A 16,847-nucleotide genomic window follows, 5' to 3' on the forward strand; every position below is an offset into this window, starting at 1 on the left:
TAAAAAGTCCCCTTAAAACCATTTAACAGAAAAGAAATCACAAAACTTTTCACTTGAGACAGAATAAAATGAGCACCTATCCATCGCATCTGTTTCAATAAGCTCCTAGAACAAAGCATTGCTTTGCAACACCAGATCAACAAACATTCAAATAATGCTTGTTATAAATATATTATGGCCACTAGAAGATTAGAACTCAATTCACCCCTTCTTTTATGTTATATACAACTTATATTTAATATAGTTTACAAAAGCAGCATTCAGCCTCCAACTCTGGTTGTTCCACTTCAGGTTTACAGTGCTGTTGACATATTGTTACTGATCCAAAAAAGAACTGGGGGGAGTAGAGGGCAGAGGATGCAATGTACTTCAGCATGCAAATAGACCGGTGCTTCCAATTTCAATTTTTTATTTCACGGCCCTGATGAATCTATTTGGTTTGTTGTGCCGCTGGGATCAAACCTTTGTTCAGTCTCCTCTCCATCACCTCCATACTATACTCTTTGTTGCTTCTCACTACTTCCTCCTCCTATCCATGCAAAGTTCTCTCGCACCCCTCTGACCATGATCTTTGACCTGTCTCTTCCCCTGCTTGTGAATTTCTTCCAACTTTCTGTATCCTTCCCCCGTCTATCAGCCCACCCAACACTACATCTAAAATCTAAGCAGCATTTTAGTTTTTTAAAATTTATATTTAATTTTTTGTAACACTTTGAAGCAGATTACCTTAAGGCACTGTAGGATTTCCATATCCCCAGATGGCTTACGATCTAAGGGTCCTATTTACTAAGCATTTTTCCCATAGACACAAAATGGTAGAAAATATTTAGTAAATAGGCCCTTAAGTTTTTGTAACTGAGGCAATGGAGACTGAAGTAACTTGCCTACGATCACAAGGAGTATCAGCCGGATTTGAACTCTGGCTTCCCTAGTTCGCAACATGTTGCTTTAACCACCTAGGCTGCTCTTCCTCCATCTATCTCAATGCTCCCTCTCTCCTCTCCACCCAGTTCTTTCTTCCACTGTCTTCATATCCCTATCAATTTCCTAGTGCTCCTTCTCGTCTCCTCCTTCCCAGTAAAACCTCTTCCCCATTCCTAGTGCTTTCTCTACCCTTCCTCCCAAAATTCTTTGCCCCCCCCCTCTGTAACCTTCTCACCATCTCTCTTCTCTAATACTAGCACCCCCTTTTCTCAGTGATCTGATCTTTCCATAGCCAAAAAAGTAAATCAGCTTATCCCAGGACAAGCAGGATGCTAGTCCTCACATATGGCTGCCGTCAGTAACGGAGCCCTAGTGCAGGAAAAACTTCTGTCAAAGTTTCTAGAAACTTTTGACTGGCAGCCTGAGGCTACTGAGCATGCCCAGCATGCCATGATATTCTCTGCCACAGGGGTCTCACTTCAGTCTTCGTTTTTCCACGCCGCTGGACAGCAGCACGGATATCGGAGCCCTCTGAGTTTACCTCAGACCTAACTAAGAATTCGTTCTAATTCTCTCATTTCTCCCTTAAGGGGTCTCATTTCTTCTCGGTTCACCGGCTGGTGAATTATTTGGCGTTATTTTTTACAAAAACGCTATAAATTTTTTTCAGTCATCGATGGCTGTCTATGACAGAATGGCGTCGGGATTTAAGAAATGCCCAACTTGTAACCGCACAATGTCGTTACAGATCCGCACTTAGAGTACATTAGATGTTTGGGTGAAAAACATGACATTTCCTCTTGTGAGAAATGTCAAGAAATGACACCAAAGGGCCGAAAACTCCGTCAGGAGAAGATTCAACAGCTCTTCAACCTACAGCTGATTCCATCTCCAGCCACTTCATCGAAGTCCTCACCGGTAGGAGCTTCAAAAAAGATATTATTAAAAAAAGTGCCGTGCCGACCCGACCGGTTCCGGTGATGGATCCTCCCCTACTCCATCAACATCGTCGATTCGTTCGGCAGCATAGGTAAGGCCTAGGCATAAGCACCGGCACCTGCATGCCTCAGCGTCACCGTCGGGATCCATCCAGGGGGAACCATCGGAGAAGCGAGCTAAATTTACCACCACTTCGATGCCTGATAGGCCTTCTACGTCACCAGTGACACCGCAGTTGGAATCATAGACGTCTCCATCGGGGTCACTTCCCATATCGATGCCGCAAGACTTTACATCTTACATAAATAAAAGAAGCAGTCTTACAGGCCATCAAGGAACACTTACCGGTTCCTGCACCAATACCGGCGACACCGCCGGTGACGTCTACTTCGCCGATGTCAGTTCCATCGATGATGGCATCGATTCTGAAACCTTTCCCGATGCCGGGCACGGCCCTTACTCTAAGTATAGACTTCAGGCCAAGCACCGTCCATCTTCCGGGATCTTTCTTGACCCCACGGTCCTTCCCGATGCCACAGGACCCGTCTATGCATCGAGCATCGCTTTCATCTACGATGTCTTCGTCTATGCCCCCGTTTTCATCGGGTACATCATCGATGTTTTCCACAACTTTGATTCCAGCATCGATGCACATAACGGGCACTGCTGCCGTAAAATCACCTACGAGAAAGGCATAGATTCCATCGATTCCAAAATCAAAATCTACGATGCCACTCCCTTCGGGAGCTACTGTATCCTCTGAAGCAGCATTATACTCGGTGCTTCAGAAAAATTATCAAGACCTTCTGGATTCTTTACCTTCAAATCCTATAGAAGAGGAGTCTTCTTCCCAAGAACCCATTCCAGGGCCTTCTGGTGTACCTCCTCCACCACCTACAACTGGAAAACCACATCCACAGACTCCAGATTGACACCTGGAGTGATACACAGTCTGACACCTCAGAAACTTTCATGTCTGACCCTTCTCCTCCACACACCCAAGGGAACAATCCCCACCAGAGGACCTCATTTTTGCTGCCTTTGTTCAAGACATGGCTGACTCTATCCCCTTCAAGTTAGTCTGAGCAGGATCTACGTCTCCAAACCCTTGAAGTATTGCAGTTTGTTGATCCTCCCAAGCAAATTATGGCAATACCTGTTCATGACATTCTTCTCCAACTTCATGTGGGAACATCCTTGTTCTAATCCTCCCATTAATAAAAGAATGGATTCAACTTATTTGCTCCAACCTGCCCCAGGTTTCCAAAAATCCCAACTACCACATTCCTCAGTAGTTGTGGAATCAGTGTAGAAGAGGGCCAAAAGAACAAGGGTGCATTCTTCTAATCCTCCGGGGAAAGATAATAGGTTTTTTGACGCTTTAGGTCGTAAGGTATTTCAGGGTGTAATTCTAAACTCTAGAATTTCAGCCTATCAATTGTACATCACACAGTACCAAAGAAACATATGGAAACAGATGGAGGATTTTATCCCATCTTTACCCCAGGAATTCAGAGAACCAGCACAAAATCTAATCCATAAAGCTTTTGAGGCGGGGAAACATGAAGTAAGAGCTGCCTATGATTCTTTTGAGACAGCCTCAAGGGTGGCAGCTTCTGGTATAAGTGCCAGGAGGTGGGCCTGGCTGAAGGCATCAGACCTCAGGACAGAGGTCCAAGAAAAATTAGTGGACCTGCCCTGCTCAGGAGACAACTTATTTGGAACAAAAGTTCAGGAAGCAGTCTCTCAACTCAAGGAACATAATGAGACTTTAAGGCAGCTATCCTCCATGCCTCAAGATACCACTACACACGCTACACGTCGGTCCCAACGAAGAGATATCCGCAGGCCCTATTACCGTCCTAAAAGATATTATCCTCCTGCAACTAGGCCTCGCCAGTCAAGAACACAGCATAGGACGCAGCCTCGCCAACAAAGAACAACCAGGCCTCAACCTGCCACTCAAACAGGTCCTGCAGCTGGTTTTTGAAAATATCCCCAGAGAACTAAGCCAATCCAGCAATCCTCAATCAGACCTCCCTGTGGGAGGAAGGTTATCCAAATTTTACAACAGTTGGATAACTATAACAACGGATCAATGGGTTCTCTCCATCATATCTCAAGGTTATAAACTCAATTTCCTATCAATTCCTACAGAACTTCAAGCACCTCACATTCCTCTCAACAGAAATCACATTCCTCAACTTCAAATAGAATTATCCACCCTTCTGAAAGCCAGGGCCATAGAACCAGTGCCCCAGTCTCAGCAGGGCAGAGGATTCTACTCTCGATATTTCCTCATTCCAGAGAAAACGGGAGGCCTACGTCCCATCTCAACAAAATTTCTGAGGAAGGAAAAGTTCAGGATGGTCTCTCTAGGCACCATGCTTCCACTTCTTCAAAAAGGGGATTGGCTTTGTTCTCTGGATCTGCAAGACGCTTACGCTCACATTCCAATATTCCCTCCTCATCGCAAGTACCTGCGCTTCATGGTAGGTCACCAACATTTCCAGTACAGAGTACTACCATTCGGACTTGCCTCTGCTCCCAGAGTTTTCACAAAATGCCTGGCAGTAATAGCAGCTCACTTACACAAGCAAGGTGTACATGTCTTCCCATATCTAGACGACTGGCTCATCAGGAGTCAATCTCAACAAGGAGCAATAACTTCTCTCAACCAAACTATTGCTCTACTGCACTCTACGGGTTTTTTCATCAACTATCAAAAGTCCCATCTCACATGCTCCAATTCATTGGAGCAAGCCTAGACACCATCCTTGCAAAAGCCTTTCTACCAGAGGGTTGAGCAGAAACACTGTCCTTATTGGCAAAATCGATTCACTCAAAGGCACGAGCAACAGCTCATCAGTTTCTCACTACATGGCTTCCACAGTTCATGTTACTCCTATGGCAAGGCTCGCCATGAGGATGACTCAATGGACCTTACGATCTCAATGGATCCAAGCCATTCAGCCTCTACATGCTACAATTCAAGTAACCCACCAGCTACGTTCTTCTCTACTTTGATGGGTGAGCAAGGACAATTTGTGCAAGGGCCTACCCTTCCAACAACCAGTCCCTCAGATAACATTAACTGCAGATGCATCCACCTTGGGTTGGGGAGCTCACATAGACACACTCCAAACTCAAGGGACTTGGACAAAACTCGAAGCAACATTTCAAATCAATTTTCTGGAGCTTCGAGCTATACGTCATGCGCTACATGCGTTCAAGGACTGCCTTTCACACAAGACTGTTCTCATCCAAACGGACAACACAGTAGCCATGTGGTACATCAACAAACAGGGAGGTACGGGCTCGTATCTCCTTTGTCAAGAAGCTGCACAGATTTGGGACTGGGCCCTGAACCACTCAATGTTCCTCCGGGCCACTTATCTAGCGGGCATACACAATGTAGTGGCAGATCGACTCAGTCATCAGTTCCAACCACACGAGTGGTCCCTGGATCCCGCAGTAGCGACCAGGATATTTCAACGTTGGGGACAACCAACAATAGACCTCTTTGTGTCACATCTGAATCACAAAGTGGACAAGTTCTGTTCTCTACACAAACAGAAGAATCAGCCAGCCAAGGACGCCTTCGTTCGCCCTTGGAACTCAGGCCTACTATATGCGTATCCTCCAATACCGCTCATAACCAAAACTCTAGTGAAACTACAACAGGACAAGGGGTCCATGATACTCATAGCCCCATATTGGCCTCGACAAGTATGGTTTCCCACACTTCTAGATCTCTCGATCAGGGATCCCATTCGCCTGGGAATAGCTCCCACTCTCATAACTCAGGATCAAGGTCGGCTGCGCCATCCCAACCTTCAATCCCTATCCCTGACAGCATGGATGTTAAAAGCTTAATCTTGCAACCACTCAATCTTTCAACCCATATCTCCCAAGTGCTTATAGCTTCACGTAAACCTTCCACTCGAAAGAATTACGCTTCCAAATGGAAAAGACTCACCTTGTGGTGCAAGCAAAACAACATTGATCCCTTCACTTGCACTATTACTTCGCTACTAGACTACTTATACCATCTTTCAGACGCTGGTCTTCAGACTTCATCTGTAAGAGTCCATTTCAGTGCAATCTCTGCTTACCATAACAAAGTGGGAGATGCACCAATTTCCACACAACCTCTCGTCAGCAGATTTATGAGAGGCTTAACTCAACTCAAACCACCAATTCGACCTCCAGTCACAGAATGGGACTTGAATCTGGTATTAACAAGACTTATGCGTTCTCCTTTCAAACCAATAGACTCCTGTGATCTTAAATTTCTCACATAGAAGACTACCTTCCTCATAGTCATTACTTCAGCTAGAAGAGTTAGTGAATTACAAGCACTGGGTCTCGTACGCACCCTACACAAAGTTCCTACATGACAGAGTGGTCATCCGTACGCATCCAAAATTCCTTCCCAAAGTAGTCACAGAATTCCACTTGAACCAATCCATAGTTTTACCCACATTCTTTCCAAGACCTCACTCCCATCAAGGAGAATCAGCCTTACATACCTTGGACTGTAAACGTGCGCTATCCTTTTACTTAAACCACATTGCAACACACAGAAAATCAAATCAGCTTTTTGTTTTTTACTTTCTGTATTTCGGGTGACTAATAGCGCACATGCATGTTGATGAGCCTATTGGCCGCACATTTTACTTTCTGATTTTCGGTTGACTAAGTCGCACATTTTACCCTCAGAAAGTAACGCCTGCCCAAAGGCAAGCGTTAAATCATAGATGGCACCGGGTAAGTGTACAGAAAAGCTGAAAAAACTGCTTTTCTGTACACCCTTCGACTTAATAACATAGCGATATTAAGTCAGAGGCCACAAAAATTAAAAAAAAAAAAAATCTGCCTGCTGGTCTGCGGGTTCGAGAACGGATGCTCAGTTTTGCAGGCATCCATTTTCCGAACCCGTGGCTGTCAGCGGGTTTGAAAACAGACACCGGTAAAATTAAGCGTCGGTTGTCGGACCCACTAGCTCTCCTGCAGGTTTTTTTTTTTTTAATCTGCCTGACAGCCAGGTGTCTCCAGGTCTTTTTTGATTGGGATATGCCAGTTTTTGGGTACTTGCCAGGTTCTTATGGCCTGGATTGGCCACTGTTGGAAACAGGATGCTGGGCTTGATGGACCCTTGGTCTGACTCAGTATGGCATTTTCTTATGTTCTTATGCCAGCAGCCCTGAGCCATAATCTTCAATTCGCCTTCTGGCACCGAAGTCGACGCACTGTGCATCAGACAACACATTTTGCTGCTGGATTTATGCATCGGCTTCGAAGGATAACTGACGCACTTGATGTCCTGGAAGTCTTAGATGCTTGACAGGCTGAATGGGCATGGGACCGCTTGATGTGTGGTTTGGTACCCGATCCAGAGCCTTTGGGAGTTTCGAGAGAGAATGCCCGTTTTTTGCAGCCACACACACACTCTTGATCTTTACTTATAACCTTTCCTGCAATTGATTCTCCATGATAAACCAAAACGCCAGTCTCACAAATGGGACCAAACAGACCCCCAGGAAAACTTATCTTACACCTTTTCCCCGGGAGGTAGGGTCCACGTAGCCTCTTATTCTTCCTCCACTGCTGCATGCTACATATCTTGTTCATTGGGGAGAAAAGCCATTCTGTGGCTCCTCCTGCGTGCCGGCACTGCGGTATTCAATACTCACGGTGCTAGAACTTCCTCTGTGCTTATCTCGTGCATTGCAAGATAAGCATAGAGGATTACACTGTGAGTGTTCAGTACTGCAGGATGGCCTTTCTCTTGTGTGCTGAAATGTGGCCTCCTGCTGCTTCTGCTGCTGAGATGGCTCTTCCTGGTTCAGTCGTGCCCCCCCCCCCCCCCCCATGTGTGCTGCCCTGTGTAATTGCATGGTTTGCATACCTGATGGCACCAGGCCTGCCTTTAGCACTTCTGAGGCACTTCCTGATGCGATGTCGTCATGGTGGGCGGAGCCACTTGGCGCCTTATTTTTAATTAAAAAAAAATACTTATTCCACAACTTCTGGGACAGTTGTTCTGTGCAGATAACATACCAATATATGAAACCTGCTGTTGGAAAGAGTGCAAGGTCTGTGGAAGCTGAAGGTTCATGGAGGTCCATATTCATTCACTGTCTGGATAGCAAAGTTAGCCAGATAGATGTACCTGGCTCATTTGGGAAGTATATTTAAATAGTGCAGCTGCAGTATTGAATATAGCTGGCTATCTGAGTTAGCCAGATGATTTTGTCTGGCTAACTTTAGGTCAGCTCTTTGGCCCAACCAAACTTTGATATTCAAAATTAGCCAGATAACTTAGCTGACTACCTCAACTCCTCCCAGTTATGCTCCTGGAATGCCTCTAACTTATATGGCTAAATTAGCTGGAAAACTTACAACTTGGCTAGAATTTAGCTGGGTAACTGCCCAAATCTTCATTTAAGCAGATAACTTGAGTTATCTGACTAAATGCTTTTGAATATGGACTTTGTGGTATCTTCTGAAGTCCTCTGCTGGGAGAAGTATGCAGATGACCCTTCTGGTCATTGTCGTGAGAAGCCTGTACCAGACTCCAGATTGAGGCCACTTCCTAGATTACATGCATTAATAATCACATGGAGACTAAGAACACAGTGGAGCAGAGTTTCCAGATGCAGCTGAAAGGAACTGGGTTGAGTGCTCCAAGCAGATAATACAGGGCCCTGAAGAAACTGGGATCCAGAACGAGAAGGGGAGACTGTGATAAATGCACAAAAAGAGAGAAGACATCTGCAAAGAATGCCTGTTGTTGCCCACCGGAGGCAGGGTCACAGGTGCCTTCGATGTTGTCAATTACGCTCTGGGCTTCAGTGCTTACGGCACTGAGAGCTTCTGTGCTGATACCACTGGGGTCTGGCATTAATGCCAGTGGTTCCTGCACTGCTGGCAGTGACTGAGTTGAATGGTGCTTTGGCACCAATGAGCCCAAGACAAGGAGAGGTTTGGGAGTGCGCCCAGTGCTTCTGTGTCTTGCTTGACCCCAAAACTATGGCAGATGTGGAGACCAGAGCTGTAATTAGAGGAGCTCTACCAAAGGAGCCTTTGCTTGACTAAGAAGGCTCCACTCTGAGGAGAACGATTCCAGCTTTTTGCAGACCTGCAGAGCTATACCATCTTCCAAGCCCGGTTCCACTGGAATCTAGGAGATATACAACCAAAGTCCATAACAATTAGCAGAGTCTTGATTAGGTCCTAGACACTTGTAGCAAATGTCATGATCATCTGTGATGAACATCTTACAGCCACAGATGAAGTCATTGAAGCCACTGATATGGCCTTCTTGGACCTGGACATCTTGATATATTAATTTTTTTTTCTTCTTTAACCAGCACTGAAAAGTGCTGTTTGAAGGGCTCAGGAACTCTCACGTATGTTCACTAGTAAAACTTAACTCTGACAGATGGGTCTGTTGGGTGCCATCGGATGACAACACCCATGTTTCATGGCTAATTCAGCCCAGCTTGTCGACTAAGAACTATATTTTTGTTTTTTGCTTGGTTTCTTCCTCCTTTCTGAAGGAAAAGAAGGCTTATAAGATCATTAATTTTTTTTTGTTTGTTTCTTTTCCACACCAGATTTTTGGGACAATTCAAGGGTAAATTTTTTTTGGATCTACACATATGAACACCTTAGAAAGTGGGCTACTCTGTTCTAGTTCTGGTTGAACTTGGGGGTTTTTTTGTTTTGTGGGGGTTTCATTTTGCTATTTTACTTGGGATTTTTGCCTCTTTAGGGGTGTTTTTTTTTCATTTTTGCTCCTTATCTATTTTTTGTTTTTCTTTTCTCATTTTTGGAATTTTTTTTTTTGCTTTGTTTTTCTTTCATTTGCAACTTTCATTTTCTGTTTAATTTTATTTTGTCTATTTTTAAATGTGCATTAAAATTGTCTTCCTCCTCTATTCCACTCTCTAGCCTCGCTTCTGTGCAGTCAAGGCTGTAATGGCAATGGCTCATCCTGGGTTGGCTGAAACAGCAGTGCTATTCTTGAGCCTGAACTGGTTCTAGATGCCTTGGTACCTTGGTACCTGAGAATTATACATCCCTGATGTATAGTTGCAGTTTGCAATCCCAAAAATGATCTGGGGAGCTTTAAAAAGTCTAGTACTTTTTAAGGCATGGTGTATGTTTTTATTTTTCAAATCATATTTGCAGATTTGAAACAAAGATCATGAAAATGCTATTCAACCATTATTGCCTGGATAATGAGCAGGATTTACAATCTTAATCTGAAATGGTCGATTCCCCCCCCCCAGTTAATGCTACACCTGCCTTGGAAATCTTCATGTCAACCAGTTTTAAAGTTGGCTGTGTTGAAGTATTTCTTTAAAATTTCTTCAACAGTAAAATGTCGTTAAGTAAACAGAAATGTTAAACTGAAACTAGTAATGAGCGCAAGGCTATTGTTTAAAGCTATTATCAAAGAAGAACGGAACTTACTCAGCAGAATGTCGCCAGCGATGGCATGAAAGCCCATCATAGAAATGAGCTGGTATATTAGGGTCAGGATGCATGGAGGTGTATTGCTTTCTTGTCAATATTTCAGTCCATCTAGGTCCTGATGACAATCGCATTGCATGATTGAACTATTGGTGGCAAGTAGTATAATCTATTCGATTGCCTGTGGATATCCTTAGACCATAAGAAATTGCCATGCTGGGTCAGACCAAGGGTCCATCAAGCCCAGCATCCTGTTTCCAACAGAGGCCAAACCAGGCCACAAGAACCTGGCAAGTACCCAAACACTAAGAAGATCCCTTGCCAGTTTCATACCATACAATAATATATTTGGCTTATATGTTCTGGTAGTTTTGAATTTCAAATATCTTTGGATGCTTTGGAACTTGTACTTATATTTGAGTGTCATGGTACATGAGTGCTAAAGTGTAATTTTTTTTTTTTTTTTTAAATAAATGAAACCTATAAACACATTTTTCCTATTTAAGGGAGAGTGAAAAAGAATTAGTACATATTCAGCTCGTCTTTCTGATTACCAAACAGAGCAGTCATAGCTGCTTATTCTAAGTGTAAACCTGAGGTGTCTTTTAAAGCTTTATTTATTTTTAAGTATTTGTATGCTGCATAATCCTATGTCCTTAGCTGAGAAAAGGAAGGGTCATATGAACAGTAAATGCATGAAAAACTAGACATGGGTGGTTTAAATTTGAACATGTTCAGTTTTTTACATGTAAGCTTCTGCTCGCATTATATGCTCTTTTCTTATGTTTCATAATTAGATTACTAATTTTATTTTACCTTTTTTTTTTTTCATAGGGGAAAACAGAGGTTAACCAATTATGAGGACAAGAAAGTACCACACTGCTGCAGGAACAATCACCATGGGAACAACATACTTGGTGGCAATAGTAGTCTATCTGGGCTACTAACATTTGTTTAAAAACTGTGCATGGGGTACTGGAATTGCGAATCATCTTGGCAGCAGTTGATTTGGGCAGGATGAGTGCACAACGATGATGATGGCAAGGAAGCAAGATGCCCGCATCCCCACCTACAACATCAGCGTGGTGGGATTGTCTGGAACTGAGAAGGAAAAGGGACAGTGTGGCATCGGGAAATCATGTCTGTGCAATCGGTTTGTACGACCTAAGGCAGATGACTTCCACCTGGATCACACTTCAGTCCTCAGCACCAGTGACTTTGGAGGGCGAGTTGTCAACAATGATCACTTTTTATACTGGGGGGAAGTTGGGCGTTCTCTGGAGGATTGTGTGGAATGTAAAATACACCTTGTTGAACAGACTGAGTTCATTGATGATCAGACCTTTCAGCCTCATCGCAGCACAGCCCTACAACCCTATATCAAAAGGGCAGCCTCAACTAAGCTGGCATCTGCTGAGAAACTTATGTACTTTTGCACTGATCAGCTGGGGCTGGAGCAGGACTTTGAACAGAAGCAAATGCCAGATGGCAAGCTTCTGATAGATGGTTTTCTTCTCTGCATAGATGTGAGCAGGGGGATGAACAGGAACTTTGATGATCAGCTCAAGTTTGTTTCAAACCTTTACAATCAACTAGCAAAAACTAAAAAGCTCATAGTGGTAGTTTTGATGAAGTGTGATGAAGGAGTGGAACGGTACATTAGGGATGCGCACACTTTTGCCTTAAGCAAAAAGAACCTCCAGGTGGTGGAGACATCAGCTAGATCCAATGTGAATGTGGACTTGGCTTTCTGCACCTTAGTGCAACTAATAGATAAGAGTAGGGGTAAGGCCAAAATCATCCCATATTTTGAAGCTCTGAAACAACAGAGTCAACAGATAGCTGCAGCAAAGGATAAGTATGAATGGCTTATAAGCCGCATTGTCAAAAACCATAATGAAATTTGGCCAAATGTCAGCCAAAGAATGCAAACTTCTACTGAATATCAGGACTATATTTATCTGGAAGGGACGCAGAAAGCCAAGAAATTGTTCCTGCAGCATGTGGATCGCCTCAAACTGGAGCACATAGATCGCAGAAGGAAGGCATATTTGTCAGTATTGCCTGCAGCCTTTGACACACTTATACCCAACTTGGATGAAATAGATCACTTGAACTGGGTGAGAGTGGTAAAACTACTAGAAACCAAGCCAGAGTTCCCCAAATGGTTTATTGTCCTGGAAGAGACTCCATGGGATGCAACCAGTCACATTGACAATATGGAGGATGAGCGGATTCCCTTTGACTTGATGCAGATGCAGCCAGCAGAAGAGCTTTATTGCACCCACTTGGAGAAACTAAAAAATAACAGAAAGAAGGCTGAAATGAGAAGGGCCTTTAAAGAAAACCTAGAAACATCCCCTTTCATAACTCCTGGCAAACCTTGGGAAGAAGCTCGTAGTTTTATTATGAATGAAGAATTTTACCTATGGCTGGAAGAATGTGTGTATATGGAGATCTATAGCAAGCACCAAAAAGAAATCATAGAGAAGGCAAAAGAGGAGTTCCAGGAACTGCTGCTGGAATATTCAGAGTTGTTTTATGAGCTGGAGCTGGATGCCAAACCAAGCAAGGAGAAAATGGGTGTTATTCAAGATGTTCTTGGTGAGGAACAGAGATTCAAAGCTTTGCAAAAGCTACAGGCAGAGCGAGATGCATTGATTCTAAAACACATTCATTTTGTCTATTACCCAACAAAGGAAACTTGCCCCAGTAGCCCGGTTTGCATAGACACTAAAATTGAACGTATGGTTAGTTCACGATTCATCAGGCCATCTGATCGCAATCAGAAGAATGTTCCTTTGGACCCAAGTGTAGATCGGATCAACTTGGTGATTCTTGGCAAGGATGGACTTGCACGGGAGTTGGCAAATGAGATCCGAGCACTTTGCACAAATGATGACAAATATGTGATTGATGGTAAAATGTATGAACTTTCTTTGAGGCCAATCGAGGGCAATGTACGACTTCCAGTGAATGCTTTTCAAACGCCAACATTTCAACCCCATGGATGTTTGTGCCTTTACAACTCTAAGGAGTCTCTGTCTTACATTGTGGAAAGCATTGAAAAGAGTAGAGAATCGAGCCTGGGCAGAAGGGACAATCATATAGCTCACCTGCCACTAACGTTAATATTGGTTAACAAGAGAGGTGATACAAGTGGTGAAACAGCGCACAGCTTAATACAACAAGGTCAGCAGATTGCCAATAAACTGCAGTGCATCTTTCTTGACCCTGCCTCTACAGGCATCGGCTATGGGCGCAACATTAATGAAAAGCAAATCAGTCAAGTTTTGAAAGGACTGCTGGACTCAAAGCGTAACTTGAACCTTGTAAGCTCCACACCTGGCATGAAAGACCTGGTGGATTGTGATCTTCGGATTGTTATGTGCTTAATGTGCAGCGACCCGTTCAACACAGATGACATTCTTCTACCTATCCTTCAGTCCCCAACCTGTAAACCTTCCCAGTCTGGAAGCTGCAACTCTGTTATACTTGAATTACTGATAGGAACACACAAAAAGCGCATTGAACTCGCAATTCTCTCATACCATTCTTCATTTAGCATTAGGAAAAGCCAATTAGTCCATGGATACATTGTTTTTTATTCAGCCAAACGTAGGGCATCCTTGGCTATGCTCCGTGCCTTTCTCTGTGAAGTGCAGGATATTATACCCATCCAGCTGGTGGCACTTACTGATGGTTTGGTAAGCAATCTAGACAATGATATTCGACAAGAACAGTTGAGTGAGGGAGAGGAGATTGCTCAAGAGATTGATGGAAAGTTTACAGTTATACCTTGTGGCCAGTCTAAACTCAGACTTGATATATTTCATCCATTTTTCAAAGATGTTGTGGAGAAAAAAAATATTATAGAAGCCACTCATATATATGACAACACTGCTGAAGCCTGCAGCACCACAGAAGAAGTATTCAATTCACCACGTGCAGGCTCACCCCTCTGCAACTCAAACCTTCAAGACTCTGAAGAAGACATTGAGGCACCACTACACCACATCTTCTTCCGAGAGGACCAATCCATGGCTGCTTTGTCCAAAGATCACTCAAAGCTTTCCATGGAACTGGAGGGAAATGATAGTCTGTCTTTCATTTCTGTCATGAATACTTTTGAAAGCAAGCCGAACAACAAAACACCTCCAGCAGTAAAACCAAAGCCTCCTATTCCTTTTGACATTACAAAGGGAGATCTAACATGCCTAGAACCAGGAAACAGGGATGGGCAGAGAAAGTCCTTCTCATGTGTAAGTTGGGCACACTCAGATGGATTTGATCCATCTGACTACGCAGAGCCTATGGATTCGGTGGTGAAACCAAGGAGCGAGGAGGAAAATATCTATTCTGTACCGCAAGACAGCACCCAGGGTAAAATTATTACTATTCGTAACATCAACAAAGCCCAGTCCAATGGCAGTGGGAATGGTTCAGACAGTGAAATGGACACTAGCTCCCTGGAACGTGGCCGAAAGGTTTCCATTGTTAGCAAGCCTGTGTTGTATCGGACCAGATCTGCAAAACTGGGGAGATTTGCCAGCTACCGGACCAGTTTCAGCGTCGGAAGTGATGACGAGCTGGGTCTTATAAGGAAGAAGGAAGAGGATATGAGCTCACAAAGCTACAGAGGGGATAACGCTGTCATCCCGTACGAAGCCGATGGAGAGGATCCAAGGAGAAGGAACATTCTGCGCAGCCTGAGGAGGACAACTAGGGTAAGGCAACATAGTTGGGGACATAATAAGGGGATTGCTGAAGCTTTGCTGTACCTTGTAAAATGTTCCCTTGTCTGCCTATTTCTGAGGATTCACACTAAAGAACATTAGACTGAAAATTCCCCTGCTTTCCTAAGGTACATTTTTTTTTGTAACAGTTGCAGAATAGGATAACTATTTTAAGATATTACTCAAAATGAGCCCCAGTATGTTAACTATTCTCAGGGGACAAGTAGGATTAATCAGCCACACAAGTGGGTGATGTCATTTGACAGTGTGGAGTATTTCCTAGAGAACTCTGGAAAAGCCAAGAAGGCTTTACCTGGCATGCACAGGACTTCTGCCTAGCTGCTGTAATGTGGAACTCCCTCAATCCTTTTTTGTCTGTAGAAGATACGTGTTCTGCTCTCTCAATGTATTGATTGGCCCTGTGACTCACAGAGCCATCAGGATGTCTAGTTATGGCTTTAGGGTTGGTGCCTTGCCAGACTGTTTCAGTTATGATTTCAGAGTCTGCTGAGTCCTAGGGTGCTGCTTTAGATATGTGCATTCTGGTTCCAAAGAGGACTGTTCATCTGATCTCCTATCAGAGCCTTCTACTTCACAGGTGATGTATAACCTTGTGATAGAATTTATTCATGTCCCAGTTTTTGTCCAGAGAATGGCTGAGATCATTCCTTTTTGATATGTTAGGTACCTATATGCCACTAAAGATTTGGTAGCATAGTGCCTTCACCAACTTCTTCAGTACTTTCTGTTGGAAATAAGATGGCTGAGTACCCTGCAAGAGAGATGCTGCCCTTTGCTCGCAGTAGCGTGCAAGCTGGTTTTTTTTTTTTTGTAATTAACTGTTTTTATTGCAGAATAGTACAAAAAATTTTGTCAGTATGACAACACAGAGCCATGTTGCCACAGCTGCGATGGCAATATATCAGAAATGGAACATAAATAACAAAACAATGCCCCAACATAGACAAAGGGAGAACCGTTGCAATGCAAGTCAATTTTTATCCCCCTCCTCCCCACCCCCGCAATCCTCCCTCTCCTATCCCTCCCCCGTCATGAGAAATGGTCCACGTTCTGTGGAATTGTTGCAAGTTGTCTCTTCTTAAGGTGGTAAGATATTCCATGTAATAAATCCATTTTAATTGCTGCAAGACTCCCGAGAATGGTGGAGCTCGAGTTTCTTTCCAGTGTTTTGCAATTTCCCCGTGGACCGCATGCGCTACGGCCCGGATAAAGAGTTACTGTGTCCAGGATACCACATCCCCAGGAATATTCAGTAGCGCCTCCTGCGGGTGTAGCGTTATAGCTGCTTGTAACAAGTTGGAGAGCCATTTTTCCGTCTGAGTCCAGAGTCGTCGAATATGAGGACATGTCCACCACATATGATAGAAATCTCCCTCCTGCCCACATTGTCGCCAACATAAACCATCCTTACAGATTCCTATTTTTTGTAGCTTGCAAGGTGTGAAATACTATCTATACAAAAGTTTATAACTATTTTCCACCATTTGAGCAGCTATGGAGCTTCGGCTGATCGAATAACACACTTCCCACTCGCCCTCCGATAGTTATACCCAAATCTTTCTCCCAGGCTGTTATGTGCTTTGACTTATGTTGTATTGTCCGATTAAGCAACATATATATTTTTGAAATAGCCCCTTTTACTGAGTGAGCAACGTCACAATACCCTTCAAATAGGGTTTCCCCTTTCAGCATATCTGCTCTAACCTCTTTTGTGTATAAGAAATGATGTAACTGAGCATAAGC

General features: G+C 43.7%; 1 protein-coding gene across 1 annotated transcript in view; it reads left to right on the forward strand.

The window, feature by feature from the left end:
- ARHGAP35 (Rho GTPase activating protein 35) overlaps positions 1-16,847 on the forward strand; it is a 78,907-nt gene that overhangs the window by 21,352 nt on the left and 40,708 nt on the right. The window contains exon 2 of the mRNA XM_029619306.1: positions 11,182-15,074. Coding sequence (XP_029475166.1) covers positions 11,379-15,074 — 3,696 coding nt within the window. The 5' untranslated portion in view covers positions 11,182-11,378. The remainder of the gene's footprint in view (positions 1-11,181; positions 15,075-16,847) is intronic.

This window comes from Rhinatrema bivittatum, chromosome 11 (assembly GCF_901001135.1).
Source record: "Rhinatrema bivittatum chromosome 11, aRhiBiv1.1, whole genome shotgun sequence".
NCBI lineage: Eukaryota > Metazoa > Chordata > Amphibia > Gymnophiona > Rhinatrematidae > Rhinatrema > Rhinatrema bivittatum.